The sequence below is a fragment of the Choloepus didactylus genome, chromosome 7, assembly GCF_015220235.1.
Source record: "Choloepus didactylus isolate mChoDid1 chromosome 7, mChoDid1.pri, whole genome shotgun sequence".
In the NCBI taxonomy this organism is placed as follows: Eukaryota; Metazoa; Chordata; class Mammalia; order Pilosa; family Megalonychidae; genus Choloepus; species Choloepus didactylus.
This window is the reverse complement of record NC_051313.1, coordinates 84136078-84153067: the sequence shown is the minus strand read 5'-3', so window position 1 is coordinate 84153067 and position 16990 is coordinate 84136078. Positions and strand designations below refer to the sequence as shown.

Here is a 16990-nt window from a genome sequence, read left to right as displayed (position 1 = left end):
GTTTCTAATGCTTTAACCTTCTCCTTTGCCTTGGTCATTGCTTCCTGTTTCTCTGGATGTCTTACGACCTTTTGCTGAAACCTGGACAATTTGATATTTTAATGTTATCACTGAAATTTAGACTGTGTGGCATCTGCTCTTTAAGCTTGCATCCAGCTAGTGTTATGGCCAAGTTTTCCTTGAATGCCAGGAGCTAACAACAATAACAACAAAAATAACAACAAAGAGGAAAAAAAGAAAACACCTTTCCCAATCTTTGCAAATTGACCTGTGCAGCTGCTCTCCTTCCAGATTGTATGAGAATAGCTCCAAGCCAAGCATAGGGCCGGGCCTCCTTGATCCTTTCTGCACATGTGCCTTCTCCTTGTCCTTTGGCCATAGGAATTCTCCCATTTATTGGTTACAAATGTCCCCTTTCCCCTGTGAAACAGTTTCCTCATGCCCTGGGCACTGTACTGTTTGTCCTTCAGCCAGCGATACCTTGCCCAAGGCAGCACGACTTGACTGTTCTTACACAGCTTTCTGTAGGAGAGTTCTCTGAGCCGCTTTCTAAAGGCAGGGTAAGTTCTGGGGCTTGACGTCCCTCAAGGCCTTCACCATACAGACTGAGCCAGGAACACATTGCTCCTAGCATGTGCATAAGGGCCACTCTGCTCCCTCTGGAACTGGACTGGGAGCATGGGCCAGCTCAGCCCGAGCCAGTGGGGGTGGGGGTGGGGCGTCCCAGGGCCACACAGGGGGCCACAAGATACTATAGCTTTTAGAAGCCTTTGTCTTGATTCTGTGCTGGCCTTGTGACTGCAGCCTTTTAGCTATTTTCTGGAGCTCTGAGAAACTTGTTTCTGCCAGTACTTATTGGTTGTTCAAAGCTTCTGTGGTGAGATGGAGTCCTGAAGTGTCTCACTCTGCCATCTTAATCAGGGCTGCCTTAATTTTCTTTTACTAATGAGAGAAATACTGATTGGAAGCTGTTCTAGTTTGCTAATGCTGCTGGAATGCAAAACACCAGAGATGAATTGGCTTTTATAAAAGGGGAGTTATTTGGTTACACAGTTACAGTCTTAAGGCCATAAAGTGTCCAAGGTAACACATCAGCAATCGGGTACCTTCACTGGAGGATGGCCAATGGTGTCCGGAAAACCTCTGTTAGCTGGGAAGACAGGAGGCTGCCGTCTGGTCCAAAGTTCTGGTTTCAAAATGGCTTTCTCCCAGGACATTCCTCTCTAGGCTGCAGTCCCTCAAAAATGTCACTCTCAGTTGCACTTGGGGTATTTGTCCTCTCTTAGCTTCTCCGGAGCAAGAGTCTGCTTTCAACAGCTATCTTCAAACTGTCTCTCATCTGCAGCTCCTGCGCTTTCTTCCAAGTGTCCCTCTTGACTGTAGCAAGCTTGCTCCTTCTGTCTGAGCCTATATACTGCTCCAGTAATCAAGGCCCACCCTGAATGGGTGGGGCCATGCCTCCATGGAAATTATCTCATCAGAGTCATCACCCACAGTTGGGTGGGGCACATCTCCATGGAAACACTCAAAGAATTACAATCTAATCAACACTGATACATCTGCCCACACAAGATTACATCAAAGGTAATGGTGTTTGAGGGGGCGTAATACATTCAAACCAGCATAGAAGCCAACAGAGAAACTTCTTATTTCTCTCATAATTCTTCGCTTGTGCTGAGATTGGGAAAAAAGGAGGAATAGCAGTAGTTCAGAAAAAGCAACTTATGCCTGCTCTTCTGCTCTTCAGTAATTTTAGGCAGACATTTACTTGATAGATAGTATTAAGTTTGACCCAACTTCCTGGAACACCAGAGCTTTGAACCTGTGCTTCAGACTGAGCATAAAGAAGAGTTCACTCTGCTGACTTAAACACAGTTTTTAAGTCCTGACAGAAACATCATTATCCATAATCTGAAACAAAGTTTTGCTCTTTAGGACAAGTTCTTTCTTTAGTTTTTATGCTAATTAATACATGCCTTTTTTGTTTGTTTGTTTGACAGACAAAAAGTATACTAGTTTATCCCTCAGGGACCAGAATAATGGGAAATAATTTAGAATGATAATAATTTATAAGTCGGGCATCAGTGTTAAATTTAGGAAAAGCAATGAGAAGGAAATGGGAAGTTTTCTGAGTGCCAGAGTTGCAAGCTTAAACTTCAAAAGTGTCAGCAATTTCTCAAAGTTACCCACATATTGTGTCATGTGATGCTGACTCTGCTCCTTTGAGAGTATTTAGTGGTGCCCATTGAGTTGTCTTGGAGTATAGAATTATGTTTACAAGACAAATTCCTAGTCAGTAAAGAGTAGAAACTTGTTAACACTGGTCAAAGGAAAACATAATATTTTAATTGTGGTAATCATAAAATCTGGGTCAGTTAAAGATAGAGAAGCATTTTCAGTCTCATGGCATCAGAGAGTTCTGGTACCTAACTAACAGCACATCTGGGCAAACCCTAACCTGACACATGCCAGTGGTGGCACTCAGCATATGCCAGTACTTGGAGCCAGTTCTCAAAGCACTCAGTACATGGGAGTGGGCTGTGAGCAAAGAAGAAGAGGAGATACTGTCACTCCTTTTTTTTTTTTTTTTTTCCAAAAAAAAGTGTTTTTGGCAGTGTGTATGATCAGTGTACTTTACTGGATTACATGCCATATCTTGTTATCATGTGTAACTTGTAACGTGATATAAAACATTATATTGAACCAATGGATGAAAATAATTCTGCTCCTTATGGACAAGTGGAAATACTTCGGCGATGAGTAACAGAAGCTCTATTTCCATAGAATGTTCCCTGGTGTCAAATACTTTATGTACTTTTACTGCTACTATATCAAATGAAATTAGAAGTTTCTAATTGATAGACTTGTGTGACACCTAAGCTCTAAACTATAATTTATTTAAAATGACAGAAATATATTTGCTGCATAGATAAGTAGATTGTATTTTGTTGTTGCTTCAACACTTAATTACACTTAGCAACAAATAAACTTTTGCCTTAAGTGTTTAGTATATACTGTGGCAATAGTAGTTACGTTTTGGAACATGTCAGCAATTTAATCAAATCTAAGGAACTCTTAGTCTTTAAAATAATACATGCACATGTATATAATGTACACCTCTAGCAAGAACCACCAAAACTTTCCAAAAATACGTTGATTAATGAAATAATACAGATCCCCTTGGATTCGGTAGACAAAATACATTATTCCTATTTTAGAGGTTAAAGATGTAAATTTTTTTCTTCCTATATTTGATTTTTTTCCTAAAAAAATTCTAAGAAATGCTATCTAACTGTATGTTAGTTAACACTTGAAAAAACTGATCTCTTCTAAATTGATAAGAACAAAGCAGGTGAATAGAATTGTTAATTTATTTTGAGCCGTCTAATCCTGGGAACTCAGGAACCATAGTAAATTCCAAAAGCAGCTAAATTCTTCAGGCTTGGTTGAGAATATACACATCCTCCCAGGAGTATCTCATTTTAGCTGTTGTGCTGTTTACAGACCAGACTTGCCAAAGAGATGACCCTTGAATTCCAGTAATGGAAACTCATAGTCATTACTGAAAAACTTTTACCCACACAGGAACCAGATGAATGGAAAAAACTAAAAAATTCCCCAAGTAATTTTTTTATTTAAATGGTATTTAGTTTGTCTTGAAAACTTATCTCAAGGCAAACAGCAGATTTGGGGTAGGAAGTAGGAAAGTAAACATGCTTGTTTATTTATGTGTTTAGATAAGAGACCACTTGTAAGCCAAAATAAGAACAATATAGGGGAGTGGATAGGTACAGAACTGAAGTGTATAGGTTTGAATCCCAGTTCTACCACTTCCCAAATGTGTAAACATCTGTAACATGGGCATAATAATAGCATCTCCCTGATAAGGTTTGTTGTAAGAACAGTGTCTGTCCCATAGAAAGCATGGCCTTGAATAGTATGCCCAGAAGTTTGAAAGAGAGAAAAGGAAATAAGGGATAACGAATAGCCTGGTAGAGAAATACTGGCTGTGGAGACAGAGACCTCAATTCAAATCGCAGCTTCTATCACTAGTGGACCTTGAGCACATTACTGAATCTCTCATAACCTCCCTTGCCTTATTTGTAAAACTGAGTTGATACTCCTGGAGTTTTGAAACAAGGGATAGATGGAAAGCCCTCCATGGGGTACGTATTCAGTACTGGGGTACCTTTCCCTGCAACACAGGAGCTAGTTGTTAAAGACCACAAAAATGTCTTTACTTATTTGTTTTTATGGCTAATTATATTTATTCTGTGCATTCTTTTAGGGTGAAAATGGTTTAGATGGTGCTCCAGGCTTACCTGGGCAAAAGGTAAAGTTTTTAAATATTTCATGTAAGTTAAACATCTTGAACTTTAACATCTTGAATATTGAATTTGGGGTAGGTAGTAGGAAAGTAAACATGCTTGTTTATTTATGTGTTTAGATAAGAGATCACGTATAAGCCAAAATTAGAACAATATAGGGGAATGGATAGGTACAGAACTAAAGTGTATAGGTTTGAATCCCAGTTCTACCACTTCCCAACTGTGTACTTAGTCAGGATTCGGAAAATGTACTTGATGAAACTGAATTTTCTCAAAGGCACTTTTAGAAACCCAACAACTGGTCTTGCTAAAGGGGACCCATGGAAGCAATGCCCTCTCAAACAGACAACGCTAGTAGAGTGCTTTATCAGAGATCTTTAGCACCGTGATTCTCCAGAGAAGTCCACAGTTGTGCTCTCTGGGGCTGAGGGAGTACATACCTGCTCTGGAAATGTTTTCTGTTATTAGCCAGAGTCTAAAATGTAGAATGGAACAATTCATTGCCTTTGACTAGATTTGGTTATTTTTGGCTTATCTTCATTTTTGTATATTTTGTATAGGATTGAGTTAGACATAAAACATTAAAATATTATAAAGATGCTACATACAACTTTTCAAAAAATATATTTCAGAATGACAGATTTGTGAAAACGAGTTTTGCACTGACTAGACTACTTCTTTCTGTATCTAATGGCTTTCTCTTTACCAATGTGAACTTCATTTTCACACCTTTACTGGGGTAAGGGCTGTCCAAGGCCTGACTTCTCCCTCTGGGAAAGAGTATGACTATGTGTAACCAGCATTCCTGAAAACACAGAAACTGGTCTATTCCAGTTTCCTGGAGGGTTGTGGAGCTACTTTAGGTGGGGCCAGCTGTCATGAATCACCCAGATAATCCCACCATAGGGGAGAGCATTGTTGATGCAATATTAGATGCCCATCAAACCAAGTGTATCATTTCTATGCTCTGGAGGAGTCTTACAGGTCTTATTAACAAGACCTCAGAAGTTGCTGTTGCATGTAGGTTTTTCTCAGTAGCTGACAATAACCATTTAAAAAGATATGCACTTATTTATAGCTATAGCCTTTGGAAAAATCTTCTTTTATTGACTTGTTAAAGATAATAAGATTGAGCTGGCAGTGATGAAATGGCATGCTTCTGAATTTCTTCACAGCAGTTCTAGACAAAATCCACTGATACAGCATGTGCTGCATCTGCGAGTCAAGTTGCAAGCCAAGGGATGTGCAGATTTATCTGCTGGGAAATAGTTTTGGACTTCCCAGCAGCTGTTTGTGGTGGCTGCATCATGCTGACATTGTGGCTGTTATACTGGGGCATTTAGCAGCTTTAGTGTCAGCTCAAATTAACAGATCAAGTTAAAGTCCATATTTTAGGAAAAAATGTAGATCATGCATTCATTAGCAACTATACCCTAAATCCTAAGCTATTTTCTTTCCTTGTACTTTTTTTGAGGGTAGATGAAGCAGAAAATATTATTTAATATTTAAGTTATATATATGTATATGTGTTTATCTACGTGCATACATGTATTTTGTTATATATAAATGATCATACACATACCTATTGTGAAAAGCTGGCATTCCTTTTCTAACATATGAATTTTAGTTACACTGTGTCACCTTGTTGAAGCATTACAGAAAAACTGGAGATAAGCAACCTTTCATCCCTTGTCTCAGTGTACCTAGGAAATGTTTACTGACTGCTTCTTAATGCTCCATGGGTGGAGGGGTGAGCATGACTCACCCGTGACACTCACTTGCCGGCTGTGTTGTCATGAGTGCCTGGCATAGAGAAGGCAACCAATGAATATCTGTTGAATGTATGAGATGGAACATTAATAGTATAAATATATGCACAGAATTAAGTGGGAAAATAAGCTTGCATGGATCAGAGAGAGTTTAGTTGAGGAAAAGAGGACCTTCACCTTTTAGTATAAATGTGGTTGTAGAGAACAGGCATCTCTACAACCTCCAGCCTTTTTCTGTGACTGAGAGGCAGGAGGGCAGGGTGGTGAGGAGCATGGAGCTGGCATCAGAGCTGAAGCCAGGCAGGATTCAAATTGGAACTCATTCTTTATGAAAGTCTCACTGGATCAGTATTCTGAAGTCAGCTAGAGAAGAGCTGTTTCTACTAGATCTAGAGAAATAATAGTAATAATAATTATAATAATAATGGCTAACAGTCTGTGCTAGTCATCATGCTGATGTATCCAATTCTCAAAGCAAACCTATGAGGAAGGTACTATTATACTTATTTTATACATGGAGAAAATCAGACTTAGGGAGATTTAATTTGCCTTGGGAGTAGGGAAGCTGTAGCTTGTACACTAGAAAATTGTTCCATCAGTATTTAGGAATGTTTAAATTTTGTGTAGCTTAATATTGGCTTAGAGCATACATATTTGAAATTTTTTATTTATAATTATTTTTCTTGTTAGACACATTGTCATTATCACTGAAATAATTACATGTGTTGTAAGTAATATACTCTTCTTCTACAGGGAGAGCAAGGTTTTGAAGGCAGGAAAGGAGAAACTGGTGAAAAGGTAAATCTCTTTATATATGTGTCAGTAAAAGTAAATTCTGCTTTGGCAAATATTTTGAAATAGAATGTATAACCTGTTTTGTACTTTCCATATAAGCAACTTAATCATTTAAAGGAATAATTAAAAGTATTCACTTCAATTAAGGTAGACTTAATCATATGTTGATGATCATCAGAAATCTTTCTAAAGTTGCTTGGATGGTGATTATACTTAGGCATTTCTACTTAAATACATTCTCTTGATATATAAATGATTCAGACATTCAATTAAGCATTATATGTTGTGTTATGATTCACTGAGTGGCCAAGTCTTTAAATAAATGCTTTGTTAAAATGTACATGTGGTTTATCAGTGGAACTTTTCCTGGTGGAATAAATAAGGACTAACTACAACAGTCAGGACCTAGAAGAAATGAGATGGCACACTCAAAATAGCAAAATTTGCAAAAGTTTAATAAAGGGATGATTTCTTGCAAAAGTTTTATAAAGGGATGATTTAGATACAGTGAAGGTATAAGAAAGTCATAAGGATAGTGCAGTATTCCCAGGTCAGCTTGGAGTGAACTCCTTAAACCTGCATGACTGAAAGGGCAAAGAGAGGGAGAAGTCACCAGAACCAGAGGCAGAAAGAGTTATGTGGAGAGGGCTGCAGATAGGAACTGAGGGGAACAGCCAATCCAAGACAAGCATATAAAGAGGGAGCCAGAGCAATAAATACCCCCGCTTCACTCTCCTCCACCCCCGTGTCTCTTGCCAATAACTCCACATCAGATCAAACTAAAGCCAGCAGCATCGATGCATCCCTTTGAGGTCAGCCTCCACGGTCAGGGCAGGAGGAGAAGGGTGGTGAGTGGACCTGGGGGGGGCAATGGCGGTACAGGCCCACTGATGTAAGTGCTCCCAAAACTAAACTCTAGGTATTAATTTTACATTTTTACTGAGAATTTTATTATAATAAATAGCCATTTGATAGTTATTGAAAAATATTCAAGCAATCATGGGTTTCCAAATTTACAGCTTTCTACTGAAAGTACAGAGAATAGAAGTGCCTCAGGCATCCAGTTTCCCATCAGACAACTAATTGACTCCTGCTTTTAAAAACTCTAGTTTTGCTTTTAAATAAAACAAAAGCAGTGCCATTCCTTTGTTCCATCTCTTCTATATAAAATAAATATCTTGTAATTGGACAGCCAGAGGAGGAAAGAAAGAGGAATAAATAATCTCAAATTAGATGTATTGTCTGTATTTAGCTCTCTTGGTGTTGATCAGCTATTTGCTTCCTCAAGAAGTATTTATAGAGAGAATAAGCATCTATTGTAATTATAAGACAAGTTATACATGTGAGCTACATGATGATTACTTTTCCTCACAGAACTGTGAGGGGAAAGAAAAGGGTTAGCCGTATAATTGAGGAACATCCCATTAAATGACGACTATTTTTAAAAGTAGGTCTCTTTCTTAGGAATCTGTTAAGCACTTTTGCTTTAGATTGACAGTCATTGAGAGAAATGCCTTCAAATAAATGATTTAAATACATATATTCTAGATTTATTAATAGGATTTTACCTGTGGGAATAAGTTAGAATAAGCAAGGAAAATGGATATTATTCTCTGTAATTTACAGTCATCAACTCACTAAAATATTAGTGGTTATTTTGATAGTTTATATGCATACTTGGTGTTGCTTAGTAATAGATTCTCATAGGCTATGAAGTGTAGAAAAATAATTGATATGTTTGGCTTCAAAGATTTCCCTTCTAATTCCTCATATTTATTAGCCATTGTATTCAAATAGTCAATTTCACCATAAGGTGAAAATATTTATGGAGAAAGTTTGAAAGAGATCAGAAAGAAATAAAGCATCAAAAGAAAAAGAATACCTTTAGTGAGGATTTGAATTGAGATTCAAATGGTTTATAGATAGATGTAAGGTTCATGTAATAATCTTTATATTAAAAAAAGTTCTTTAAATATTGTTTACTGTACATCAAATGCTTGAATTTTTTCAGTATTAAAACCATTCTAATCTAAAACCACATGTATCTTTCTATTAGGTAAATAATTGAAGTTGTGTGGTTGACTTTTGTTTCTACATCAAATATGAAAGTTGCATGAAGATTTCATGTTTATATGACACAAGCCTGAAAATACTGGTTTGCTTACAACATAATTTGTTTTCTAAACAAAGACAGTCAATCTAATTTGAACTTTATTTCTTTGTGACAACTGAGTACATAATTATAAAGAAACTTACCTTTTCTTCTTCAAGTACTTTATTGTGGCCTATTTTAAACTTAAAATTTGTCTGTTCTGAGTGATACAATCCACGACTTGAAAATAAAATAATTCAGGAAGTTATCAGAGAAGTTGTATCTACCAACGGCATATGGTTATTGATCAAAAAAGAAAATTATATCAAGTGTTAAAACACTGTGTGATGATTTTAAGGTGATATTTCTATAATCAAATAGAAAAAAAAGTAGATAAATCTGCTGTTACTCACTATGGCTAGAAAACTAGCTTAACTCATGAGACAGAACTAGCAGTTTCCTCAAAAAAGTTCCTGAAAAAGTTGAACATACTATTCTCAGTCCAAAGCAGAACCTGTGGAACTTGAACAAGTGTAGAAGACCTCATTTAAAAGTATATTCCTAATCTAAAGCAATTTGTAACAGAACAGAGACTCTTCATAAATTTTTTGAGTAAACACAATTCAGCTAAGCCATTCATTAAGGAAAGTTACTTTAAGAGGTGGTTATGTCTCTCAAAAACTAGTTATTTATACTGACAGAACTCTCCCAGAAGATAGCTATTATCAAGTTTACCAGGCTCTTGTTTATCATTTAAATACAGAGGAGCAACCCCATCTCACTGTCCCATCCCTGGTTGCAAAGCTAGGTCTCCATGACTTAGGGATCCTTCAGTTCCCCAAGCTGAGCAACAGCACAGCTCAGGAGCTTGGAGGGATGTGGAAATCCTCACACACCCGAGAGCCATACTCTGGCTTCTCTCTTCCTGTATGGGTGGTCCTAAACATCCTGTCTTCTTGGGATTTTCCTTAGGTTGCTTCAGTTTTTGTAGGTATTGTGTGAACAAAACAGGGGGTCCACTAAAGTTATCCCCAGACATCCCCATACTGTCAGACTTCCTAGCTATGATTCCATCAACCTCTTGTTAAATGATCAAATGTAAATGAATGCATTATGCTCTTAACATCACAGCCATTAGACAAAGGCCATTTAGCAGAGGGTCATTGAAGTCATCTGCACTCCTAAATCCTGAGCCCTGGATTTTACTTTATGTCTTTGTAAAAATAGGAATAACTTGATTACATTTATGAAAAAGAGAAGCGCATAGAAAGAACAAATGTAAACACCTGCTTCATTATAGCATTCAATATTTTAAGTGATGACTTCAAATCATTTGATTTAGTCTGTTTTCAAAATCATCATTCTTTTATGTGTCATTCCAGCCTTGACCAACTTCAAGTTTAAAAACAAATTTCCTTGAAGTTGAACTTGACATTGCTGAACCTAATTGTTCAATATAATTTAATCATGAAACAGAAAAATCAAGCAGTAATTGCTACTAATGTCACACTTTTCCAGCCTTTCTACTTAAGAGGTAGTAGATTTTGGTTCATCGACGAGTGACATTTAAATTAGCGTTGGGGGGCACATGTAGCAGCAACTCCTTATGAGGATCTAAGATGTTTCAGCTAGTGTAAAACTCTTCCATTTGGGGAATTAAAATGACCTGGTCTCTTGAAAGTCTGTCAAGTTTACTGAAAAGAAAAAAGTCCCATCAAATGAGCTTTTCTTCATGAACCATATGGCTCAAGGAGGTGTGGTGTGGACAGCATCCAGTATTTGACTTATTGGGGGTTGTGAGTGTTCAGAGTTGAATGGGGTCTGGCTTACCCTTGTTTAGTCTTTTGAGCATTACGGACTTGAGCCATCTTTTTTCTGATCTTTTCTTTCACAGTGGGTTAAACTAACAACAACAAACACAATCAATTAACTTACAAATTAACATACTTTCTGCTTCAATTCATTTTTTAAAACTGCTGTTGGAAAACGGGTTGTTGTAAATTTCCAGTAACTTGTATTTTTATTCTCATTTGTTACCAGAACATTATCTAGGTCCAGAAATGCCATATGATTTAAGATATTTATTTTAATCAGAAAAGTATGTTTAGATATTTATTATCCTAGTTTTAAAGTTGTTGTGAATATTTTTACCAGACTGAATCCACAGGAAAACACTCCACTGACCCCTATTCTTGGTTGATCTATTTAACTTACACATCATTGTAGAATTCTGCATGAAACACAATGTTAAAATGAATAAAATTATTAAAATACCTACTGTAATGTAAAGCAAAAGTATACTTGACTATCTCAAAACTCACTGGGTTATTTATAATTAAATGCTACATTCCGAAATTGTAATTTTCAGATTACACAATTCAAATTTTATGGGCAAACAAAAATAAAATATATTTAGGCCTAGTGTTGATTCTATTGTTGATACATAAAATCTTGCATTCAGTGATTGCTTTTGAAGATATGATAGGAGGAATGGAAAATGCTTACTGAAAATATCTTCAATCATCTATTTCATAGCTTAACCATTCATTTTTGTTTCTAGTCAAGTGAATATTAAAGAGTAGCAGCATTGAATCCAATTCCTGTTATTCTGTTGCTTTATGTTTCCAGCATTAAAAATATATTATCATCTGGGACATGTAGCAAAGCGCCCTGATACATAAATGCTAGGCTAATGAGTATGATGAACAATTTACTCAGTAGCATTTTAATTTATTTCTGATTAATCTCATACTTAACTCATAACAATCAAAGTTAGAAAATAATACTTTATTTTTAAAGTAATGCTACAAATAAATGATTTAGATTGCCAGTAAATAAAATATTGACTTCAAACATTAAATATCATCATATTATAATTAATCAGGAAATCAGAAGTAATCGCTTGCAACTAGAAACAACAATTATGGCTTCAAATAGATTAGGACATTTTACACTGGAATTTTTTTTTTTTTTTTTTTTTTTACTTTAAATGAGTCAGTTTCTCATTTAATTGCTGTTATGGTAACTGCACAGAGAGCTTGTGTTGAGAACTTGACCACTTAAAATTTGGCAGAGAACAAGAAAAAAAACAAACGCAGAAGTCTACAACTGTAAACTATCCTTCAGAACTCTCTGGGGCAGCATCTAGGTCATTTGGGGACAGACATTGCTAGTTTCTGGAGCACCACTCCGGAAGAACCTAGACCTGATGGCTCATTGTGGAATTGGTGGGGACCTACTGTGAAATAAATGGATCCACATAACCTGTGTTCCAGTACTACTCTGCCAGGCCAGCTGTGTGAATCTGGACCTGTTCCTTACTTTCTTTGCCATAGTCTCCTCTTTTATAAAATAAAGATAATTCCTTCCTTTTGGTATTGTGGTAGGAATTAAATAAGTGCCTGGTAAATAGAAGGTATTCAACAAATGTTAATATTCCTAAAAGCCAAAATATAAAAAATAATTGAAGATATGGATATTTTGATAAAAGTAAATTTGACATAATTGTTACGTTTAAGTTTTAATTTGTGTAACATCACTTCCTAAATAGGTGAAAAATAGACAAGAGCGATATATTAGTTAACTGCTGCTGTGTAACAAATCACCGAAAACTTAGTGGCTTAAAACAACAATCATTTAGTTAGCTCATGATTTTGTGGGTTAGGAATTTAGACTGGGCTTAGTTCAGTGATCTTTGGTCTCAGCTGATTTTGGCTGGGTTTGCTCATACCCGTCTTCTCAGCTGGCAGGTTAGCTGAAGGCTGGTTCATCTAGGTTGGCCTCAGCTCCAGACGGTCTCCCATCCTTCCACAATTACCCTGGAGTTGTTCTCAAGGTGGAGGCAGGAGTCCAAAGAAAGTGAACAGAAGTTTCAAGTCCTCAAGGCCAGCATGACATTACCTCCACTGTATTCTGCTGGCCAAAGCAAATCCCAAACCCCAGACTCAAGGAGTGGGGAAATAGATTCTACCTCTTGATGAGAGAAGTTGCAAAGTCATATTGGAAGGGGTATAGAGGCATGAAAACTTTAGGCCATTTTTGCAATCAATCTACCACAAGTGAGATAAAAATTTATTATTTTAAATTAATAATGAATCCTTACTTTACTTCAGAGTAAAAAGGCTGAATAGAACGACCAACTCCACTTCATTTTTCCCCTTCTCCCATGACTTGGAGTATAATTCTTAAAGCTATGTTTATATAATGGGACTTGGAAACTGTGTCAAAATAGATTTTCATATTTGAAATGGTAGAAACACTTTGTGTGTAACAAGGAAACATTATAGAAAAAAATATAATTCTTAATTAGAATGGAGACAGACAAAATGCAATGTATGAAATAATTGAACCAAGATAAACACTTAACACCTAGTATATCTTTGAATGATTTAGTACTTTTACATAGTCTCATGTGCTTTTTAATTTTTGCAAGAGTAAAACTGGGACTAGAACAACTGGAAAAAGCAGGTCATAGTTGAAATGTATTTTTAGGATTTCTTTATTAAATCTTTCTTGAAGATTGTGCCTAGAATTAAAACAACTATTGCAAGAATGTTAAATACTGTTATTATAAATACAGCACTTTCCCATCATCACTCTAAAACAACTATTGACATGTCACCTTACTCCCTGTAAATTCTCTCTTAGTTCACTTTGTAGAATTCTACTGAGCATCAGCATGTTTTACAACTGTTTTATTTACCCTGGTGAAATGTAAAACTTCCATAACTTTCAGGAAAGACTCAAATGATTTCACAGCTGGCTTGAAAAATGAAGAGAACAGATGGAGTAGAATAATAACTATCATTTAAAAAATCATAGCAATTTATCTATAGCCAACGACAATTGGTATGGGAATCACCATGCCAACTTTCAATTTTCCATGGTAGCAGGCAATTGGGAAGAGTACAGGCAATCCCACAAACAAGCCAGAGGCTTAACTTTAGTCGTTACTGATTGTGTTTTACTTTCTTGATTCTTTAAAATGCAAATGAGTAACTCTGGTTTATGTGAGATATATTTAACCCTTCTCCTCTGTTGCTGCATCTTCTAATAGTAGTTACAGAAAAAGTGAAATGTTTGAAAGGGAAAGAGACACACACAAAAGAGAGGAGAATAACCATCAAGGGCTATAATATTTCATGAGTGTTACATAGTCTTTTATAGCATTATTGTTAGTTATTGCATAATATTTCACTAGATGGATATATAATGTTTTATTGGACCATCCCCTCCTTGTTAGATACTGTCTTCATTTGCCAGGGCTTCAGCAACAAATATCACACACTGTTTGGCTTAGCAACAGGATTTATTGTCTCACGGTTTCAGAGGTATAAGTTCAAAATCAAAGCCTGAGAAGGCCATGCTTCTCTCTGAGTTCTGTAGTGTTCTGGTTCTGGCTTGCAGCAATCCTTGGGGTTCCTTGGCTCACATCTCTGCTTCCTGTCACATGGTGGTCTCTCTCGCCTTGTGTCTGCTCTTCTGGTTTCTGTTGACTTCTGGCTTCTTCCTGTGGCTTTCCCTGACTTCTGGTCTCCCATTTCTTCTGCCTGACTGAATTTCTTCTGAATTTCATCTCTTTCAAAGTCTTCCTCTAATAAGGATTATGAATCACCCTGATTCAATTTGACCACACTTTACCTAATGACATCTTCAAAAGGTCGAATTTATAAATAGGTTCCCATTCACTGGAACATGGATTAAGAACATGTCTTTTGTTGGTGTACATGACGAATTTGCCACAGACATTTTAAGTCTTTCAGACATTTTTCTTCTGTTTTCTGTTTGTTTGTTTATTTTAGCAAGTACATAATTAATATACTTTGCAAGCAACTTTAAACACTTCTCTGATTTTTCCCTTAAGCTATATTTATGGAATTAGAATTATTAGATTGATAGGCATGGAAAATTTTAAGGTTCTCAGTACATATACTCCAATTGCTTTCCCTAAGTTGTTTTTTTAATCAGTTTATGTATTCACAATTAGTGGATATGCCCTTATTCTACCCTCACCAGCCTCAAGTATTTTAGTTTTTAAATCTTTACCAATTTTAGTCAATAAATATTATTTCCCTTTATAATTTTTATTTCTTTATTTCTTATATTTTTATAATTATATCACATTGATTACTTATATACACATATATGTATATACATACATACCATATACATACATATACTAGATAATAATTCTTTGTCATATATGTTGCAAATATTATTCCCAGCTTAAGGTTTGCCTTTTAATGTTTATTGTGTACTGATTTACAGAAATTTTAAAGTTTTTGTTTGATAAATTAGGTCTTTTGTGATTTTCTCTATTTTATATTTTGAATTTCTCTGGTTTCAAGAAATCAGTTTAAAATTAATGCATATTTCTTATAGTTTTGTTTTTACACATTTTAACTCTTTCTTCCATCTAACTTGATTTTGGGCAATTGTTGTAAGATAAAGATTAACCTCAACTTTTCCCCTAATACTCTGTGTTAGTAATTCCCTTCCACATTTGCTCATGATGTTTTCTTTATTATACACTAGTTCTTATACAAGATTACTTTAGGTTTATGTTTTATGTTAATTACTATATTTATGCCACATTATTTTGATTATTTTAGCTTTCATAATATATTTTTATATCTAGCACCAGAAATTCCATTTCATTACTCTTTAAATGCTTTTCTTCCCTATTTTCACCCATTTATAGTGCTGTTTGCTAAATGTTTAACTTTTGGACAATTATTTAATCACTCTAACCTTGGTTTCACTGGAAATAATAATGATGCCTGTTTTATTAGGTTTGTGTAAAAAATAAATGATATCATCATGGAAAGCATTTAGATCAGTACTAGGCACAGTGTTTGCCTTTATTTTTGTCTTCCTCATGTATTTAGCATCAGCTTGCCAAGTTCAAAAATATAATCATCGTTTTTTTATTGGTTTTATGTTAAACATATATTTTGATTTGGCATGAAGCAGAGTGTGACTGGGCCTCAGAGGGATTGAAATCAGGAACTAGAAAGCCATCAAGAGCCAAAACAATTCTATTATCTTTCTTTGTCTGGCTTCATGAACTCTCCTCTCTGTAAAGCTGCTCTGTTCTCTTGTCTCTACAGCCTGACTCTCTCTACTCACTCATCATTAATCTTAGCATTAGCTCACCACTCTGAAATGGTATTCTCTCTCCAATTGTCATAACCTCATAAATCTAATGCTAGTAATAAACTGTGGGCACTGGGTCTCAGGTCCACCTGCTGGATATAGAGAATGTAATTGACTCAACTCTGGTCCAATCAGCTGTGTCTATAATGCACTTCAGCTAATTCAGCAGACTTAGAGAGTGCATGGGAATTTTAAGAAGGAGATCAGGATGAGACGTTAACATAGGAAGCCATAGGAATGAGAACGTTGCTGACACATGGGAAAGCTCTTGGTTTTTCTATATGTATTTTGTATCTGGTCACTCAAATCTCTTCTTGATTCTAATTGCTAATTGTATTAATTCTAGTAGTTTTTCAGTTGGCATCAATGTGATTAGCATCAATGGGATATATATGATTATATCATATGAAATATACATAATAATTTTGGCTATTTCATTCCAGTTGTGTTAATACTATTCATGTTTCATTTTTTGCTGTAGTTTTTTAAGAATATGGGGACTAGGAAGGTTAAATGGAGGGTGATCACTTAGGAAGCTATTTCAGTAGTTGGGCAAGAGATGACTCTAGCTTGTGATTTTGGTGGACATGGAGAGAAGTAGATACATTTGAGATATAATTTGGAGGTAGTATCAACACATTTTGGTGATGTGGGAATGAGGGAGAAGGTGGTGCTAAAGATCTTCTCAGGTTTGTGGCCATTGTATACCATAGGAAGAACAAACTTTCAGGGGTTTATACCATGAGTTTGAGATGCATGTAGGGTATCCCATTAGATCTGGGCTTGAGTTCAGAAGACAGGTCTATACTACAGTTAAAAATATGTGGTAGCTGGCATATAGCAATGAGAGT

At 35.9% G+C, this 16990-nt stretch overlaps 1 protein-coding gene across 1 annotated transcript in view; it reads left to right on the top strand.

Annotated features, from left to right (window-relative positions):
• The window catches only part of COL19A1 (collagen type XIX alpha 1 chain), a 341781-nt gene that overhangs the window by 105207 nt on the left and 219584 nt on the right, over positions 1-16990 (top strand). Inside the window, exons 11-12 of the mRNA XM_037844663.1 lie at positions 4289-4333; positions 6851-6895. Of these exons, the coding sequence (XP_037700591.1) occupies positions 4289-4333; positions 6851-6895 (90 nt within the window). The remainder of the gene's footprint in view (positions 1-4288; positions 4334-6850; positions 6896-16990) is intronic.